Genomic DNA, 20,241 nt, shown 5'->3' with positions numbered 1-20,241 from the left:
GAAGGGCTTCCAAACAGGGGGTCTACACAGTGGGAATTTGGAGTCCCACAGTATTACAAAAGACATCGAACACTTACGGATTTAATGTTAAAAATCCACGTTTGGTTATACTCAGGAAACATGAAGATCTAGAACATCGGGGGTGATTTCACCCCTGAGGGGACCTCTGGCGATGTCTTAAGACGTTTTTTGTCACACCTGAGTGAGCACTCCTGGCTGATGCTGCTGCACATCCCATAATACACAGGGCAGACTTCACAACAACAAATGATCTGGTCAAAATGTCAACAGTGGGTCTACTGGTTAAGACTCCGAGCTTCCAGTGCAGGCGGCACGGGTCTGATCCCTGGTCAGGGAACTAGGATCCCACATGCCTGGTGGCACAGCCAAAAAAAGAGGTTCGCAGTGCCCATGATGATAAATTCTTATCTAGGAGTGCTGCCTGTATATGTGGGTTCTGCCTCCCCAAACATACTTTCACTTTTTTTGGAGGTGAAGAACCATGCCTCTTGTGAGGCAACACAGTACGGTCCAAAGCGTAACATCTCCTGCAGTTACCAGTGGTGTGGCCTCCTGGAAGTTACTTAACCTCTTTGTGCATCAAAGTCTTCACCTGTAAAACAGAGACGGAGATCCTGAAAGCACCTACCTCAGAGTTTCAGGATCAGATGAGTCGATCTAAGATCTTCAAAGTATGCCAGGCAGACAGAAAACATCCGCTAAGTTCAGCTACTGCCATTCTTGCTTCCCTAGTGCCTAGTCTTGCATTTGGAATATAAGATGGGCAAGAAATGTTTACTCACTGAGTATAGGATAATGCCTTCCTGGGGAGGCACAAATGGGTAAAGACAAATACACTCTCCTTATTTGGAAAAAAAGAAGCACAGTGCTAAGGATGGAGTTGAAAGGAAGCATTGGCCCACCTAATCTTCTCTCTCTCTCCTCAGAAAACTTTTAACCTTTAGGAAATGTTCCCCTCACACAGGGACCTTGGTATACACTGGCCTATAACATCCTTTATTTTTGTTTTTCCTTTTCATTCCTTCTAACCAATTGAAGATCTTTGAATTTATGAATGGAATGGTATCTTCTTTTGACCCTTGCATCCTTTACCGGGTGTTAGTTATTCATAAGACCATTACAGCCTTCCTGCTATAATGTACATGGAGTCTGTGGCCAGGGACAACACTTGACTCCTTTTTATAAAACCCAAGGGGCCTAACAGACCTTGGCAACTGGCAGGCCCAAACCTCTCGCTTTACAGATTAGGAAGAGAGGCTAAGTGATTTGCCTGGAGTCAAGGTCATATTGTTAAGTGACAAAGCTGGGATTCAAACTCTTGATACATAGGTGATACAGACTCCAAGTTCTATCCAAGTGTAATAGCATATAGAAATTATACCTGTGGTAGAAACAATTTTTAATTACGTTCCAGAAAACCTCCACAGGAATTATACTGATAGTTACCTGACAAAGCAAAAATAGAAAGAGAAATAGACTGACACTCCAAGCTCCTTTCTGAAAGTGTATCTTAAAAACTCAACCTGTTTTATTTAATGGTTTCATATCTTAATGTCAATAGTTTTTAACAACAAAACTTAAATATCCAGTTGTTTAGTCAGCGACATCAAGCTTAATTTACTTTAAATGATTGTAATTATTTTGAATAACAGAATATCTCTTCTTTGCTAAGCCAATGACAACCATCCTTCACCGACTGAACAGATTCTTTAATGACCAGTTTAACAAATTAATATCTATATGACCCCAAAGACCAGCAATTTGAAATGATTCTATATGCTGAAAAAATATTCAGATGATTTGAATTGTGACTGTTAAGACCTCAATACAAACACAAAACTTACAATCACCAAGCACAAACTACATTAAGACCTGAGACAGACAATTTTTATTTTATTTCGTTCAAGTAAAAGCTGCTCAGTGATTAGGTTAATCTAGAAGTTTCTCTCAGTGTCCCAATATGATGCAAAAGAAAACGGCGAAAAAGAAAGGAAAGGACTGTAAGATCAGAATATGAATGTGAAAAAGAGTTAAATGCCTTGATGCTCAAGCAATTACAGCTCAATAAAGCTCGACATTTTCACAGGGGCATCGTTTAAAAAACAAAAAAAAAAAAAACCGCTTTGTGGTGATGATTTAAGTTACCAGTGCAAAAGCACTCAGGTCCAAGAGGAGTGAGAACCACTTACTGGGAACAGATTTTAAATTATTTTACCACCTGATAAAAGGAGCATAGACCGAACGTAGATATAAATGTATTTCAAAAGAAAACAAAACGCAGTCTATGCTCGGTAAAGTTCAAGGGCAAAACTGTTTCCAGTGCAACAGAATCCGCCTGACTACAATGTGTTGGGGAAAAAAAAAAAAGAGCGAAGACATAGTATCTTTTTATAAAGGCAACAATTTGAGTTACAAAGTAATAACGGGGAAGCCAAAACAGTTTGACAGCCCGCCATAAGGGCCGCCTCAATCATGAGTCACACAATGCCTGCAACCATTTACAATAGTAATTAATGCACAAGTCCCCTAATTAAATTCTAAATGGGTGAGAATGCTTTAACTAAGTTTACAAGAATTGCTTTTCGCAGTTTTTTGCCACCCCCCCGCCCCGGCCCAAGAAAGGAAAACACGCGTAATTACGCATCTCCCCGCAATTCCTCCATCCAGTATTCCCTCCAGCCTCTTCTCCGTGTCTGCTCCCTGCGTGCGGAAGAAAATGACACGGGAGAACTTCTAAACCTAGCAAGGGCGAGCCAGGGTGGAAATACACGATTAATGAAATGGGGTGAGAGGCGGAAAGCGCGCCCATCTTACCTGCTAAGATTCCTTTCTACGTCTTTGGTAGCTTTAGCTTCCAATTCTCTAAAACGGAAAAGAAAAAGGGGGGGAGAGAAAGAGAGAGAGAGATGCGCGTGAAAACGGAGCTGCCGCTGCAGAGGCTCGCGCCGGGGCCGGATGGGGCGGGGGGAAGGGAGCCCGGGGGGGCTCACAAAGCTGCGGGGCTGCAGCCCCGACTGCGGTCAGGCGGCGCGGGCCAGCCGCAGCCCCCGCGCCGGCCCCAGCAGCACAGCGCGGCCCCTCAGGGCCTCCCGTCCGGCCTCCGCAGCTGCGCAGCCGGCGCCCCCTTCGCGGAGGCCCGAGGTCTCGGGGACGCCCGGCGCCGCCGCCGCCGCCGCCCGCTATCGCGGGCCCTGCGGCAGCGCCCGAGGCTCCTCCCGCCCGAAGGGAGGCCCCCGCCCCGCTCACCTCATGTGTGTAAAGTGCACGAGCAAGTGGGGCGCGGCGAGTGAGGCTCGCGAGCCTCAAGCCCTCCGTAGCGCCGCGGGGAGAGGCCCGAGCCGCTGCACCAGCGCCATTTTCTACACCGACCCGCTGCCGCCGCCGCCGCCGCCGTCGCCGCCACCGCCGCCGCCGCCGCCGCAGGCCCCAGACCGGAAGTGAATGCCCCACTCGGCAACCCCTTCCGGGGGTGTCGCAGCCACCGGCCTCAAGATGGAGGCCCTAGCAACTAGACCAGCAAACTAGGCAGACCCTTGGCAACCGCCCTGGCGCGGCGCGGCCGCGGGCCGGACCTTCCTGGAGCCGATCACAGCCTCGGAGGTGCCCCGCACAGCGACTTGGGGGCCCACCGAATCCCGAGCCTACCCTTTCTCGGCGCAGTCGGCTCGGATTCTGACATGAGTTCCCTCCCCTTCTCCTCCTTCTTTGCTGCGACACAAGTTTCCTTCCCTACTGCCCGGCCCCCTCCCCCACAGAAACACACCAAAAAAAAAAAAAAAAAAATCGCCTAAACCGCAAATTCTATCCCTGCCGCAGCATGATGAGCCCGCGCGGCTTTTGAAATCCGCCACTTGCAATTATTTTTGACCTTGGGCCAATTATTTAACCTCTCTGCTTCTCTGTTTCCTCCCCAGGTAAAGACTGCATACCCGAGGATGACTGACGTTTAAAAGCGACTTTTATCCCTCGAGTTAGGCTGACCATTTGACTCAGCAATTCCTCTTGCGTGAATTTCTGTTCAAAAAATAATCCTGGGTAGCTACAAATATGTCACCATCGTGATACTAAGTCCGGCGTTGATGGTAGTGAAAAATTGTGACGGCGAAAATGTCCAACATTACGAGGTGGCTTTAAAGACTGAACTACTGCATGTGTTAGGATACTGTTAAAAATGATGGTAAGGAAGCGTAACAGCAGGAGGGGGAATGGTTGCAATAGAATAAGTGAAAAAGCAAGTTCCTCAGTAGCTCACATGGTTGAAAACATGTAGATAAAGGTACATACATATAGATAAAAAATATATATATACCTACCTGTAGATACAAAATACATACTTACAGGTAGATACAGGAATATACATACCTGAAGATACCGTCAGATACATACGTGTGCATATGTGTGTATTCTTTCAATCCTCTCACAATGTTTTTTTTTTTCTTCCCCTAATCTAAAGATGACTCCAACTCTGTGCTTGAAACCCATTCTTCTCAGAAACCTCACTATACCTATCATCTCATTTTCCTCTTTCGACTGACTGATCCTTTCACTGCCTTTAAAACATGCCTAAATGTCTCCCATTAAAAAAAAAACAAAAAATAAAAAACAAAGCTCCCTTGACTTTCCAGTTCCTGTCCTCTCTCAGGGAGATGTGTAATGTGTGCTAAATCGCCTCAGTCGTGTCCAACTCAGCGACCCCATAGACTGGAGCCTGCCAGGTTCCGCTGTCCATGGGATTCTCCAGGCAAGAATACTGGAGCAGGTTACCATTTCCTTCTCCAGGGGATCTTCTCAACCCAGGGATGGAACCATGCCTCCTTCCTACCCTGCACTGACATGGGGATTCTTTACCACTAGCGCCACCTGGGAAGCCCCAGATGTGTAATAAGTTAATGAGTAAGAGAATGAATGAGTGCACAGAAAGTCCTAAAGCATATGTACCAAAATGTAACTGATGATATCATGAAGTTTTAAATTTTCTTGTCAAAATATCTTTTATTCCATTTTTATACAATGAGCTTGTAAAAAAAAATTTTAATCTCTTACAAAATGTAAAATGTTGTTGTTTAGAGGCTAAGTCATATCTGACTGTTGTATGACCCCTTGGATTATAGCCCTCTAGGCTCCTCTGTCCGTGGGATTTCCCAGGCGAGAATACTGGAGTGGGTTGCCATTTCCTCCTCAAAGGGATCTTCCCCATTCAGGGATTGAACCCAAATCTCCCGAGTCGCCTGCATTACAAGTAGATTCTTTACCATTGAGCCACTGGGAATCTCAACGTGAAATGTAGGGGGCACTGTATAAATCTTACTGACTTTCCTTTTCTTGCCATCATCCTTAAGTTTGATTCATCCATGTGTATATTTCGTTTGGTTTTCTTTTATTGTTCTTTCTACTGAAAGTATTAAAAATTATATTACAGTATTTCTTTAGGAATTAAAAAATTAGAACATGTATATATAGAACAGTATGCTTTCATACCAAGTTTATGATAATTTTCCATAAGAGCATAAGGCAATGAAAACAGCTGTTAAGATTAGCTGATTTTTTTTTAATTAGACTTTCTTAGATTTGAATAGGACTTCTCTGATAGCTCAGTTGGTAAAGAATCCGCCTGCAATGTAGGAGACCTGGGTTTGATTCCCTGAGTTGGGGAGATCCCCTGGAGAAGGAAAAGGTCAGTATTCTGATCTGGAGAATTCCATGGACTGTAGAGTCCATGGGGTCAAAAAGAGTCAGACATGACTGAGTGACTTTCATTTTCAGGTTTGAATAAGTCATTGATTCTCAACTGGGGCAATCTGCTCCCCAACCCTCACACAAAGATTTAAAATTTCCAGTTTCTGACTATCACAGTATCTGAGTATCTAGTATCAACTAGATACTACTGGTACCCATGTGGGTAAAGGCCAGGGTTACATTCAACCCTCCATAGGAGATTCAACCCCCTCCCCCTAAGAGGAGAGTATGTGAACCAAAATACCAATAGCACCCAAGTTTGAGAAACCCTGGAACTGATTCCCAGCTCCAGGGAAGCTGAGAAGATGCAATTTCTTGAAGATCTTTTCAGAGTGGTTGACAACCCTCCAGAGCTACATTATGAAGTCCTGATAACTACTTTTTGTTTATCTCTTAAACTTGGTTCATAGGGGTAGGTCAAAGAAAGCTACAGAAAAGCTACTGATTCCTTATCAGAAACCTACTGTGACTGCCCTGGTGATCCAGTGGTTAAGGCTCTCTGTTTCCAGTGTAGAGGGTGATAGTTCAGTCCTTGGTTGGGGGAAATTCCCCATGCAGTCAAAAAAGGAAAAAGAAACTACTAAGGGATCGTCCTTAATATTCTTTCCCTTTATTAATAATTACTCTGTCCACTGAATGTCCCATCGCCATACAAGCATATTCTAGTAAGTTCCACAGAAAGAAAAAAATTCACACAAAACAAGTTCCACAGATACCTCATTCCTCTCCAACTTTTTTTTTGTTTATTCTCTTACGACCAAAACTTCTTGAAAAGGTGTTCTACACCAGCTGATTGCAGTTGCTCACCTCCTTTCCCAGCCCACTCTAACCTGTCACCCCCACTTCCCACCCCAAATCACTCTTACCAACATCAGAAATAACCTTAATTGTCACTAAGTTATGTCTGACTCTTTGTGACCCCATGCACCAGGCTTCCCTGTCCTTCACCATCTCCTGGAGTTTGCTCAAACTCATGTCCACTGAGTTGTTGATGCCATCCAACCAGCTCATCCTCTGTCACCCCCTTCTCCTCCTGCCCTCAATCTTGCCTAACATCAGGGTCTTTTCCAGTGAGTCGGTCCTTCGCATCAGGTGGCGTATTGGAGCTTCAGTTTCAGCACCAGTTCTTCCAGTGAATATTCAAGGTTGGTTTCCTTTAGGATGGACTGGTTTCATCTCCTTGCTGTCCAAGGGACTCTCAAGAGTCGTCTCCAGCATCACAGTTCAAAAATATCAATTATTCAGCACTCAGCTTTCTTTATGGTCCAACTCTTACATCCATATGGGAGTACTGTAAAAACCACAGCTTTGACTGTACAGACCTTTGTCAGCAAAGTGATGTCTCTGCTTTTTAGTATGCTGTCTAGGTTGTATTAGTAGCTTTTCTCCCAAGGAGCAAGTGTCTTTTAATTTCGTGGCTGCAGTCACCATCTGCAGTGGTTTTGGAGCTCAAGAAAATAAAATCCACCAGTTTCCACTTTTTCTGCATCTATTTGCCATGACGTGATGGGACCGGATGCCATAATCTTAGCTTTTTGAATGTTGAATTTTAAGCCAGCTTTTCCTTGTGGCATATGCAATCTAGTTCCTTGACCAGGGGTTGAACCCAGGCACCCTGCATTGCAGGCTCAGAGTCCTAGCCCCTGGACCGACAGGGAAGTCCAAAATGACCTTGAAGCTCCCCAACTCAATGGTAACATTTCTGTCCTGATCTTAATTTACTTCTTAGCTGTATCTGTCACAACTGATCTGTCCCACTGTCTTAAGAGAGCTTCTATTCCTGATTGTCTTGGCAGCATATTCTCCGGGGTTTCTTTTTACCTCTCTAGCCATTCATTTTTTGGGTATCCTTTGTCATCATCTTGCTTTATACCAAAGAAATGTTGATCTCCAAAGCTCCCCCCACCCCTCTCTCTCCTGGGATGGGTAATTTCATCCTTTCTCTTGTTTTTAAATACTATTTAAATGCAGATAACTTTCAAATTCATATTTTTAGCCCGTATCTCACATGTATACTCCAGAAGCTAAAATGCCAGTCTGTCTATGCAACAAGTATTTGTCAAGCTATATATGTTCTAGGTGCTATGCCAGGGGACAACTCTGAACACTACAGGAGCAGCTACTCCCATGTGTAAAGTCTAAGGAGGCAGACTATTTTTTAAGCAAACGCAGATGCTCCGGGAGTTGGTGATGGACAGGGAAGCCTGGCGTGCTGCAGTTCATGGGGTCGCAAAGAGTCGGACACGACTGAGCGACTGAACTGAACTGAACTGAAGTGTATAATTACAAACTATAACAAGTGCACAGAAGGAAATGTATGTTGTGCTGAGAGAGAAACAAAGGAACATTACACAGAGTGTGCGGTCAAAGAAGGCTTCTTTGAAAATGTAACGCTTCACCTGAGAACTGAAAGATAAGGGGCTGCGTGTGTTAGTGTTGTGGTGTTCGGTCATGTACGACTCACATAACACAACTCATTTAAGTAAGCCAATGCCATTTCCTACAATAAAGCGTGTTCTCTAGATTAAGTGAATATTGTTACATGCCTCATGACTGACGTTTACAGTTTGATAATTTGTATATAACGTTAAATATGTCTTTCCTACCATAACGTTTTTCTATTTCTGGAAAAATCGGTTAACTGTGTCAGGAAATTCTTGCTGCTTCTTAGCATAGTAAGAGACAGAGGCTGTTTGAAATTAAATGTAAGTATCTTTTCTCCATTTGTCTCTCTTCCTTGGGATTTTTGTTCCTTCGGTTTCTGAGGTTACCAGAGCATAAATGTTCTTCAACCCTCTTTTTCTAATCCAAGAAGGGTAATTGGCTAACCTAATCCTTGGAAAATTATGTACTTGAAAGGATTTTGTTTTTCTTCCAAGTCTGTACCAGATATCATCATGAAATATATATGTATTTTTTAGATGAAGCTCACTCAAAAGATTTTTAAATTTAGAAAAATGTCCACAATAATATTTAAATAGATATTGAAGACATGAACATAAATGAGATTTCCTGGAGAGAGTATATTTGTTTTATTTAACTAAAGTCTATTTGGTACTTAATATGTGGCAATTGATGGGCCAATTATGCAGCGTTTAAAGTGCTTTAAAAATATTAATTAATCATTATTGTTGTCCTCACACAGCCCAATAAGGTAGGTATATTATTCCCATTTTACAGATGAGGATAATTAACTTGTACAAAGCCACCTAAATAATAGGTGGTAAAATCAAGCAGTTTGCTTTCAGAGCCTAGATCACTAACCACTACTTTGTAAATCTGTTTTCCTCAACTGAATCTGACTTTGTAGCTCCCTTTGATAAGAAACATTTTGTAACACCACCCCCACCAGCCCTAAATGATCATCATAGGTAGTATAAGTTACTTAATATATAATTTTAAAATCACATAAAAGGACATCTGAAATGAAGAATCAAAGAAGTGTAAGTAAAATAAAATATAATAAAAAGTCTTTTACTATGTAAATATTTGGCAATTGTCTACACCGGAAGACTCAGTAAAGTTGGCAGATCCTGGCACCTATGTGTTGAACCGCTCCTGCCAGTGCAGCCTGACACGGCAGAGTTGAAATAACTACTCACACCCCAAAAAGTGTGGTGATGCTGGAGATGCCATTTATCTGGAAGAGAGAACAATTCTCAGTCAAAGTTCTCAACAACTAGAAAACAAGTCTCTTTCAATTTAGGGGAACATTGCATTACTGACAATTTAAGGGTATATTAACACTGGGAAAAAAAAAAGTCAGGTCCTTGGATAATTACAAATGTGCCTTTTACTCATGAGAATGTCTGGATGGGGGTTGGGGTGTCGGGGGGAATCCTTTTTTTTCTTTTTTTGGAATCCTACATTTTATGTGACTATCTCAGGTGGCTCAGTGGTAAAGAATCCCTCTGCCAATGGAGGAGATGTGGGTTTGATCCCTGGGTCAGGAAGATCCCCTGGAGTAGGAAATGGCAACCCACTCCAGTATTTTTGACTGGGAAATCCCATGGACAGAGGAGCCTGGTGGGCCACAGTCCATGGGGTTGCAAAGAGCCAGATATGACTGTGAGTGACAGCCCGCGTGTTTGCGCACATACACACACACATCCCTGTTCAGCCCCTCTCCACTGAATCCTACCTCTTTGTGATGACCCAAAAGTCTTCAGTGGTTTCCCCGACTCCTCTGAGGAGCGGAGATGAAGGATTACCGTATGGAGAACTATCGCTGTGAAGTGAGGAAAGAGCAGAGGAATGCTACTCCAGTGACAACCTCGAAAGGCAGGATTAACAGAATTAAGTGTCGTGTAATGGGAACAAATGATGCTTCTCAGACTGACATGTCAAAATTCAGCCTTATACCTTCTCTGTCCCACTCCCCCCACCACACACAAACCTGTTCCCAAAAAGACAATTTCCCACAGAGAGTAATACCTAACAGTAAACCATCCTAGCCAGAAACTTGAGTTAATTTTGATTCTTCCTTCCCTCCCATCCAATGCATCATTGTTATTTTGTTTCCAAACTTTAGTTTCCCCTTCTGCCACCCCCACCCATAACTCTGAAAATGCCACAGGTTCTCTTTTCTTCCTCTCTCTCTTTGTTGTGGAATAGTTTAAATACAATAAAATGCACACATCTGAAGTTAAACAAAAAAAAAGATGAGTCTTGACAAATAAACACGCCCTGGAAATTCCCTTGTGTTCGTTTTCATCACTCACCTGTCTTCCCTTCACCTGCACACCTGACACCCACATGCACACCTGACACCCAGAAACCACTATCTACTCTGGAGCCTCATATAGACAGGGTCATATGGTATGCATATGTCCTTTTGTGACTAGTTTCTCTTGCTGAACATATCTGAGAGTCATTCACATTGTTGCATGTGTCAGAAGTTCACTCCTTTTTGTTACTGAGAGTCACCCCATTAAATGAATGTACCACGGTTTGTTTATCATCCTCCTGCCGACTGATACTTGGGTTGCTTCCAGTTTAGGGTTATTGTGAATAAAGCTGCTCTGAACATTCTTGTATGAATCTTTTTTTTTTTTTTTTTTTTTTGACATGGGACATATGTTTCTCTCTCTTGGATAAATAGCTAGGAATAGAAATACTGAATCACAGGATAAGTGCATTCATAACTACAGAAGCTATACAATGTTTCTGAAATGGTTACAACAGGTTACATTTCCAGTCCCAGAGTGATTTCACTTGAAATCATTCTCCATTTAGCAGCCCCAGTGATTTTTCTCCAATTGAGAACTTGATGATCGTACTCTCCAGCTTAAAATATTAATTCAAAGGCTTTGCAGGGCTCTTGATTCAAAGCCTAATACCTTTAATGTGGTTGGCAACGTCTCCCAGTGCTATCTGCAGTCACCTGCCTTTTTTCAGACAATTCAAACCAAGGGCTCTTTTGTTTTCTAAAAGGTGTCCAGGTCTTTACCCAGCCTGCTCCTTACCATTCTTCAGCTCTCCACCCTATGTCACTTCCTCAGGATAGACTTTTCTGACCACCACCCACCTTGACTTTATTGGGTCTCCCAATCACATATTCTAAAGATATCCTCTATTTCCGCTTCATGACATGATCACATTTGTAACGCAGTACTTCCATCATTATTTGTTTAATTTGGGGGAAGGGTTGTTTGATTTTTGATTCTCCAGTTTCTCTGCAAGATCCAGGAGAGCAAGGTCCACATCTGCCTTGTTCTCACTATATCTTTTGTATCTAAGCAAGTTGCCTAGTATAGATTAGGTCCTTAATAATACTCACTGGGCAAAGGAATGATTTTTCCAGGCTTGCCTACCTCCCTCTATCCAAATATTCACATTGCCACCAAAGTGATTTCCTAAAAATAAGTCTGATCAGGTGCTGCTGCTGCCACTAAAAAATTCTTAAATGAATCTCTGTTCTTTATAGAATATTATGCAAAACCCCTTGCTTAGCAAAAAAAAAAAGAGAGAGAAAAAAAAGGCTCTTCAAGAACTCTCACTGTGTAGCTACCCTGTCTCTTAGGATTCCTGCTGTGTGCTCCAGTGTCACTGAGCTATTGCTACTTTCGCATGTTTTTCAAAGACTCTGACTTGAGCATGTTTCCCTCCTATCATGTCTACCTAACAAACTTCTACTTCAAATCTCAGCTCAAAGAGCCTTTCATAAGCCTTCCTAGGGATTCTCTGGATCTCTTGCTAACATAGATACAATTCATGTGTCAAAATTAACTTAGACCTCACTGACTATTTCCTCCTCTTATCTGGGCAGAAGCTCAGCTCTCCTAGAAAGGACCCCTTTAGCATTTAGGACTGGAATCTTACATGTTCTCATGAGATAACTCATTTTATCCAGGCACTGCTGGCATGTAAGGCCCACAAGAATGGGGACTTATCGGTAGGTTTCAGAGTTGTGTTCACAATACCTAGAGTGGTGCCTGGGAGGTATTAAACATTGCTTTAATATTTGTTGAGTGATGAAGAATGAATGTCGTCTTTATTCCAAGCAGTTCCACAGGGTGAGTCAAGGAGCATCATTGTTCTCCCAGGTACCAGCTTGTTACCATCTTGACAACCAGCAAGAACTAGATTCTCCTAGACATCTTACTTTCTTAGATCTGCCGGGTTTTGCTCTATCTTCCAGATATAAGCAATATCCTTTCATGATGCTTTTGTTTTCCACCAGATCCACCAGGCACCTTGATTGTTTTGTTGAGGACAAAGTGGGTACTTCTACCTCTTACTAGGTCTCTCAACATTCACTACTGAAGTAATCAGCTACTGTTTGTCTTTTTCTCTGAATTGAAGAAATGATAATGGCAGCTGCTTTGCCTTGAGGGCAAACCTCCTTTACTCTCAGTTCATTAATTTGAGTGAAGAAATGCTGCACAGAACACTTCTGAATTTAAAATTTTCTTATACACACTGACCAAATGTAGGGGCTTCCCAGGTGGTGCTAGTGGTAGAGAATCCACCTGCTAATGCGGAAGACATAAGAGATATGGGTTCAATCCCTGGGTCGGGAAGATCCCCTGGAGTGGGAAATGGCACCGCACTCTAGTATTCTCACTGAGAAAATTCCATGAGCAGAGGAGCCTGGTGGGCTACAGTCCTGGGGCTGCAAAGAGTTGGACACAGCTGAGTGACTGAGGACAAACACAGTGTTAAAATAAATAAATATATTAAGGGGTATAACCCTTTCAATAAAGTAGGAGAGTATATGTCTGGAAGAAGGAAATAGCAACCCACTCCAGTATTCTTGCCTGGAGAATCCCATGGACAGAGGAACCTGGCAAGCTACAGTCCATGAGGTCGCAAAGAGCTGGACCCGACTGAGCAACTATCACATAGGTCTGCATAGACACAAATGTATATTGTTCATCATTCATTAAACATTAGGTGAGGAATGGGAACTTTAACATCCACTTCCAGCCAAGGTGAAGCAAACAAAGCTCTATTTCCCCTCCCTTCTGAAAAAAACTAAAAATACAAATAAAATTTATGAAACAAGAGTTTTCAAGACACTGAGCATCAAGGAATGAAAGACAGTGATCCCTGGGACTTCTCTGGTGGTTAAGAATCCATCTTTCAATGTAAGCGACTCGGGCTCAATCCCTGGTTGGGGAACCAAGATTCCACGTGCTGCAGGGCTACTAACCCCACAAGCCACAGCTAGAGAGCTGATGGGCCGCAACTACTGAGTCTGTGCACTCTAGAGCTGCGCTTCACAGCAAGAGAAGTCGGTGAGCCTCAGCTAGAGAAAGCCCTCAAGCCACAACAAACACCCAGGGCAGCCAAATAACTAAGAAAGTGATCCCTGGGAGATGGAAACAAAGGAGGTGAGCCCTATGATTGCCCAAGATTACTGCTTGAGAATAGTTTCTAGGCAATAATACCGTGGAACAGGGAGGGGAGCCCAAGCAGAGTGGACTTCCTGAATCGAGGCAATGAAGCTGAGAGTCTGGAGCAGTAAAGTGCAATCAGAGTGGCTAGATTGTGAGATCAGAGTGCCAGAGAGGAGAGAATCACACAGGTGGAGTGCTCTAGAGATCTGCAGAGGGTCATACTTGCCGCTTGGGCTGAAAACTGAACAGTGCCTTCAGGTCATGGAATGACTCAAGATTGGGAAATATTGGGAGAATTGGAAGGAAAATATATAGACTCACAGAGTTCCTGTTCCTATTAGTGCAGAAAACCTCGGGCCTCAGGTGGAATTCTCAGGAGCATTTTGCATTAATATTGGGGCAAAGTTAGGTCTAAACAAAAGCTACTCTCGTGCTACCCGGAAAAGTTTTAAAAAAAACCACAGCCCTGGTGCTACACAGTGAAGTTTAAAAGAACTCTCTAAAAGGTTCAAGGAGTTTTTAGGTAACTACATCCCAGAAGAAAATTCAGGACCACTTATATGAATGCAAAAATATTCAACATCAAACAAAGTAAAATTTACAATGCCTGGCATCAAATATTGTCAGATATGTGAAAAAGTAGGAAAATCTGATCGAAATGAGAAAAATTGAAATTGACCCAGAAGTGGCACAGATGCTAAAATTAAGAGGAAAGGACATTAAAACAATTATAACTGTATTCTAAATGTTCTAAAAGTTGAGATGTGCAAGATATTTTTAAAAGAAGATCTAAAGTAAATTTCTGGAAATTAAAACTACAATGTCTAAGAAAATATGCTGGGTGGGGTTAACAGCAGATTAGACCTTGGAAAAGAAAAGCTTAGTGTACCTGAACACAAAGCAACAGAAACTCTCTAAAATAAAACAGGAAAAAAGACTAAAAATTAAATGAAGAGAATCAATGAACTGTGAAAAAACTTAAAATGCCTAATATGTACGTTATTGGAGATGCTGAAGGAGAGAAATGGGGAATAGAAAAAATAGTTGAAGAAATAATAGTAAATTTTTTCCAAATTGGATGAAAGCTATAAACCACAAATTCGAGAATATCAACAAACATAAAACCCACCCCTCCATATACACACACCCTGATGACAATGACACCAGTACAATATAATCAAATCATTTAAAAACAATCATTAAGAGAAAAATCTTAAAAGCAGCTAAAGAAAAAGATATTATAACCAAGGAATAGAGTCAGATGACAGTAGGTTTTTTTTTTTAGAAACAGTGCAAACAAAAAGACAACATATTTCAAGCATTAAAAGAAAAAAATTGATCAACCTAGAATCCTATTATCTGCAAAAATATTTTCAAAAGTAAAGAGGAAATAAAGACTTTTCAGGCTTAGAAAATCTGAAATAATTGTCACCAGCAGATCTGTACTATCAGAAAGAAAAGTGGTAAAATGAAGTCTTCAGACAGAATGAAAATGAGCAAGATAGAAATCTAGATCATATAAATGAATAAAGAGCACTGCAAATGGTACCTACGTAGGTAAGTCATAGATAAATATGAAAATATTTTTTCTTGTTATGTGGAGACCCTGGTTCAACTCCTGATCGCAAAGATCCACTGGAGAAGGGAAAGGCTACCCACTCCAGTATTCCCGCCTGGAGGATTCCACGGACTGTGGAGTCCATGGGGTCGCTAAGAGTCAGACATGACTGAGTGACTTTTGCTTTGACTTCATCACACAGCATCATCAGATATCATTAAAAGATAATTGCTTAAAACAAAAATGAGAAAAATGTATGGTGGGGTTAACAACATATGTAGAAATAAAACGTAAGACAACAATAACTCAAAATCTGGAAGAGGAGAAATAGATGTACTGTTGTAATGTCTGTTTACCAAGATGTATACTATTGCTTAAAGGTAGAATAAGATGAAGAAAGTAAATGTAAACCCTACAGCAACCGCTAAAATAACACAATAGTTAACGGCGATTAAGCCAATGAAAGAGTAAAATGGAGTAAGGTAAAGGTTCAGTTTTATTCTTTTGCGGGTGGATATCCAGTTTTCCCATCATGAGTATGTGCTAAGTCACTTCAGTTGTGTCCAACTCTGTGACCCCATGGCCTGTAGCCCGTCAGGATCCTCTGTCTAATGGATTCTCCAGGCAAGAGTACTGGAGTGGGTTGCCATGCCCTCCTCCAAGGGATCTTCCTGACCCAGGGATCAAACCCTTGAATCTTCTGTCTCTCACCATTTCTTAAAAGCCTGTCCTCTAAACATTAAAAGTTCTTGGCATCCTACAAAGGAGTAAAATGAAGTCACAATAATTAGACAACTAAAAGCATACAGAAAAAAAAGGAAAAAAAAAAAAAAAAAAGGAAAATGGAAAGAAAGAACAATGGGACACAAAGAAAACAAATAGCCAAAATGTGAAATTTAAATTTACTAGACCACGTCAGATGTAAGTAGTCTAAGCATCCCAATTTAAGGCAGAAATGGAATGGATAAAAAAGAAGGATCCAAAAAAAAAAAAGAAGGATCCAGCTGTATTCTGCCTACAAGCAACCCCCTTTAAATACTAAGACACAGACAGTAAAGGCAAAGAGAAGGAAAAAATAAACTAGACTAACACCAATCCAAAGAAAGCTGAAATGTTTATATTAATATCAGCAAAGACTTCAGAGCAAAGACTATTACCAGGGAAAAGGATGACCCTTTTTTAATGATAATGGGCCAGTTCAGGTGGCTCAGTGGTAAAGAATCTGCCTGCAGTGCAGGAGACACAGGTTCGATACCTGGTCTAGGCCAATCCCACATGCCACGGAGCAACTAAGTTCACATGCCACAACTATCGAGCCTCTGCTCTGGAGCCCAAGAGCTGCAACTATTGAGCCCATGTGCCACAACTACTGATGCCTGCACGTCCTAGAGCCCATGCTCCGCAGCAAGAGAAGCCGCCGCAATGAAGTCGGAGCACTGCAACTAGAGAGTAGCCCCCGCTCCCTGCAACTAGAGAAAAGCTTTCACAGCAGCAAAGACCCAGCACAGCCAATAATAAAAAAAATAAATAAATTTTTAAAAGAGAGGAAATAATAAAGATCAGGGTGGTAATAAGCGAAACAGAAAACATTTCTGTTTCTATTGTTTCCCAATAAACAAGGGAAAAATCATTGAAACAAAAAGCTAGTTCTTCCAGAAACCAGTTTTATCAGAAAAATTCATAATATTTTATCCAGGAAAAAAGAAAACACAAAGTAGTAATAACAGAAATGAATGAGATGATAATGCTACAAGTTAAAAAGATGTTAAAATGACAATAAGAGTATAAGCCAGTTTATGCCAAAAATTCAGCAACTTAATTAAAATGGCCAAATTCCTTGAAAGACAAGCTACAAAAACTCACTCAAGAAGAAAGAGATGACCTGCATAGTCCTTAATCTGTTTAAAAATTTGACTTTGTAGTTAAAAACCGTCCCATGAAGAAAGGTCCAGGTCAAGATTGTTTCATTTATTCCAGTAAATATTTAAGAAATGAATAACATCAAAATCTACCAAACTCTTCCAGAAAATTAAAGAGGAGGAACTATTTCCCAATTCCTTATTAGAAGTCAAAATTACTCCAGTATCAAAGGCCAAGGTATTACAAGAAAAGAAAACTACAGACCAACATTTCTAATGAACACAAATATGGAATTTAAACTGTTTTTGCAAAACAAACCCAACTGTATATGAAAGACAATATTCCACAACCAAGTGGTGTTTATTCTAGAAATGAAATCAATCATCATATTATAAAACTATACAGAATCTGCCTGCAATGTGGGAGACCTGGGTTCGATCCCTGGGTTGAGAAGATCCCCTGGAGGAGGGCATGGCAACCCACTCCAGTATTCTTGCCTGCAGAATCCCCATGGACAGAGGAGCCTGGTGGGCTGCAGTCATATATAGTCATCTCATATATATAGTCATGACCATATAGTCATCTCAATAGGGGCAGAGAAAGTTTTGGAGAAAAATCCAGTATTTGTTTCTGATTAAAGAAAAAATCTCATAGCAAACTATGAGTACAAGGGAATTTCCTCAACACAATACAGGGCACTTAAATTCTACAACTAACATTAGAGTTAATAATGTAATACTGGATATTTTTCTCTAATATTAGGAATAAGACAAAGATTCTTACTTGAACCTCTTCTATTTAACATTGTTCTGGAGGTGTCAATACAAAAGAGTAGAAATGAAGTACAACTATCTTTATTCACTTTCGATGCAGAAAGTTCTATAGAATCTACAAAAATGCTACTAGCTTTAGTAAATGGGTTTAAAGGCAGCATACAAAAATCAGTTCTACTTCTAGACAATAGCAATGATCAATAGGAATTTGGAATTAAAAATGGCAACTATTTTCAATGGTATCAAAAAATAGGAAATGCTTAGAGATAAATCTGACTAATTATGCAAAATCTATACCCTGATAACAAAATATTGTGGAGAGAAATTAAAGAGTAGTTAAATAAATGGAGAGAGAAGTGGCGCTTACAAATTGGAAGACTTGGTGTTATGAGGATGTCAGTTCCTCTAATTTGATGTATGGTAGTGGTTTAGTTGCTAAGTCATGTCTTACTCTTGTGACCCCATGGACTGTAGCCCACCAGACTCCTCTGTCCATGGGATTTCTCAGGCAAGAATACTGGAGTGGGTTGCCATTTCCCTCTCCAGGGGATCTTCCTGACCCAGGGAGCAAATCCAAGTATCCTGCATTGGTAAGCGTTCTCCTGCCATATAGGCAGATCCTTTACCAACAAGCCACCAAGGATTTCCAGTTTGATGTATGTATTTACTGGAATGATACTAAAAATCCCAGCAAGATTTTTTGTTTGTTTGGTAAAAAATGACAAGTTGATTCTAAATCTCATCTAGAACTATAGAGGACATAGAATAATGAAAATAACCTTGAGAAACCCAAGCGACCCAACTTCAAGACTTATTAGAAAGCAACAGTAATAGTGTGGCACTGACACCAAAATAGATAAATAGATAAATGTACCGGAACAGAAAATCCCAAAACAAATCTATACCCATCTGATCAATCTATTTTCATCAAAGGGTACAAAGATAATTTTTTCAATAAATTTGCAAAAAAAAATAGTACTTCAACTCATTCCTTATATCATACATACAAATTAACTCAAAATGGATCACATGCCTAAATATGAAAATAAAAACTATGGAACCTTGGGAGTAAACATAAGAGAAATCTTTGTGACCTTGGGTTAGGCAATGATTTCACAGTCACCAAAAACATAATCCATAAGACATCAAAATTAAAACATATCAGCGCTTTAAAAGATGCTGTTCAGAGAGAGAATGAAAAGCCACAGACAAGGAGAAAATATTTGCAAATCACATAAAGAATTTATGTCCAGAATACATAAAGGAGTCACAAAACTCAATAAAAAGAAAATAACCTGTTTTTTTAAATAGGACAAAAATGTGAACAGACCTTCAGTAAATAAGATATACACACACTCAAAAGATTTAGTACTTAGAGAAATGAAAATTAAAACCACCATAGGATACCACTGGTGGGTGAAGTCACTCAGTCATATTCGACTCTTTGCGACCCCATGGACTGTAGCCCATCAGGCTCCTCCATCCGTGGAGTTTTCCAGGCAAGAGTACTGGAGTGAGTTGCCATTTCCTTCTATAGGATACCACTACACACTTATAAAAATATCCAAAAATAAGGTTCATAATACTATTGTTGGTAAGGAAGTGAAGCAACTGTAGCTCTCATACACACTGATGGTGGGAACATGAATTATTCAATTATTTTGAAAAACCATTTTGATAGTTTTTTAATAGGTACTTACCCAAAAGATATAAATGCATTTGTTCATACAAAGACTTGTACATGAATGTCCAGAGACATTTCCTTTGTAAAACTTCGAAACTAGAAAGAACCCAACTGTCCATCAACAGAAGGATGCATAAACAGACTGATTAATATATATATAGTACAATATTCTTCAGCACTTACAAGGAATGAACTACTGATATGCACAACGTGGATGAAACTCAGATCCAAAATAGTATAAATTGTATGATTCAATTTATATAAAATTCTAGAAAATGCAACTTATTTTATAGTAATAGAATAGAATAGATCAGTGCTTGCCAAGGAATAGGGGAGATTCAGGGAAATAGAGAGGGCAAGATTACAAAAAGACAAGAGAAAACTTTTGGGGATGATGGATATGTTTATTATTTTGATAGTGGTGACGGTTTCACAGCTGTATACATATGTCAAAACTTCTCAAATTAGACACTTTAAACATGTGAGTCAATAAAGCTGTTTTTTTTTAAGGTTTGGCAAAGAAACAGTATGTTTACATAATTTCAAAACACCTCCCACAAAATGCTTCAAAATGTAAAAGGAAAATGAGAAACCTGAGACACCCTGTTAGTGATCAAAGTGAACATCATCGAGAGATGGTAACTTCTGAATCTAGCACTACGTGGTAGGAGGCAATAAGAACACAGCATCATTTTGTAGGGTTCCTGTCAAAGATGAGTAACTTGAACCTGATCATGAGGAAACCTCAGATCAACTAAATTGTGGGGC

At 40.7% G+C, this 20,241-nt stretch overlaps 1 protein-coding gene across 7 annotated transcripts in view; it reads right to left on the bottom strand.

Moving 5' to 3' along the window:
- TNRC6A (trinucleotide repeat containing adaptor 6A) overlaps positions 1-20,241 on the bottom strand; it is a 216,217-nt gene that overhangs the window by 91,837 nt on the left and 104,139 nt on the right. Inside the window, exons 1-2 of one of the 7 annotated variants that reach the window (XM_065924517.1) lie at positions 3,268-3,678; positions 2,836-2,883 (exon numbers count right to left, since the gene is read on the bottom strand). The exons of 4 other annotated variants lie outside the window; for them this stretch is intronic. In XM_065924517.1, coding sequence (XP_065780589.1) covers positions 2,836-2,883; positions 3,268-3,272 — 53 coding nt within the window. In that variant the 5' untranslated portion in view covers positions 3,273-3,678. Of the gene's footprint in view, positions 1-2,835; positions 2,884-3,267; positions 3,679-20,241 lie in introns of those variants that run through there. 2 more of the 7 variants (XM_065924521.1, XM_065924522.1) reach the window with 2 other exon arrangements.

This window comes from Muntiacus reevesi, chromosome 2 (assembly GCF_963930625.1).
Source record: "Muntiacus reevesi chromosome 2, mMunRee1.1, whole genome shotgun sequence".
Lineage (NCBI taxonomy): Eukaryota > Metazoa > Chordata > Mammalia > Artiodactyla > Cervidae > Muntiacus > Muntiacus reevesi.
Note: the sequence above shows the minus strand (reverse complement) of the source record. Positions and strands in the feature narration are given on the sequence as shown.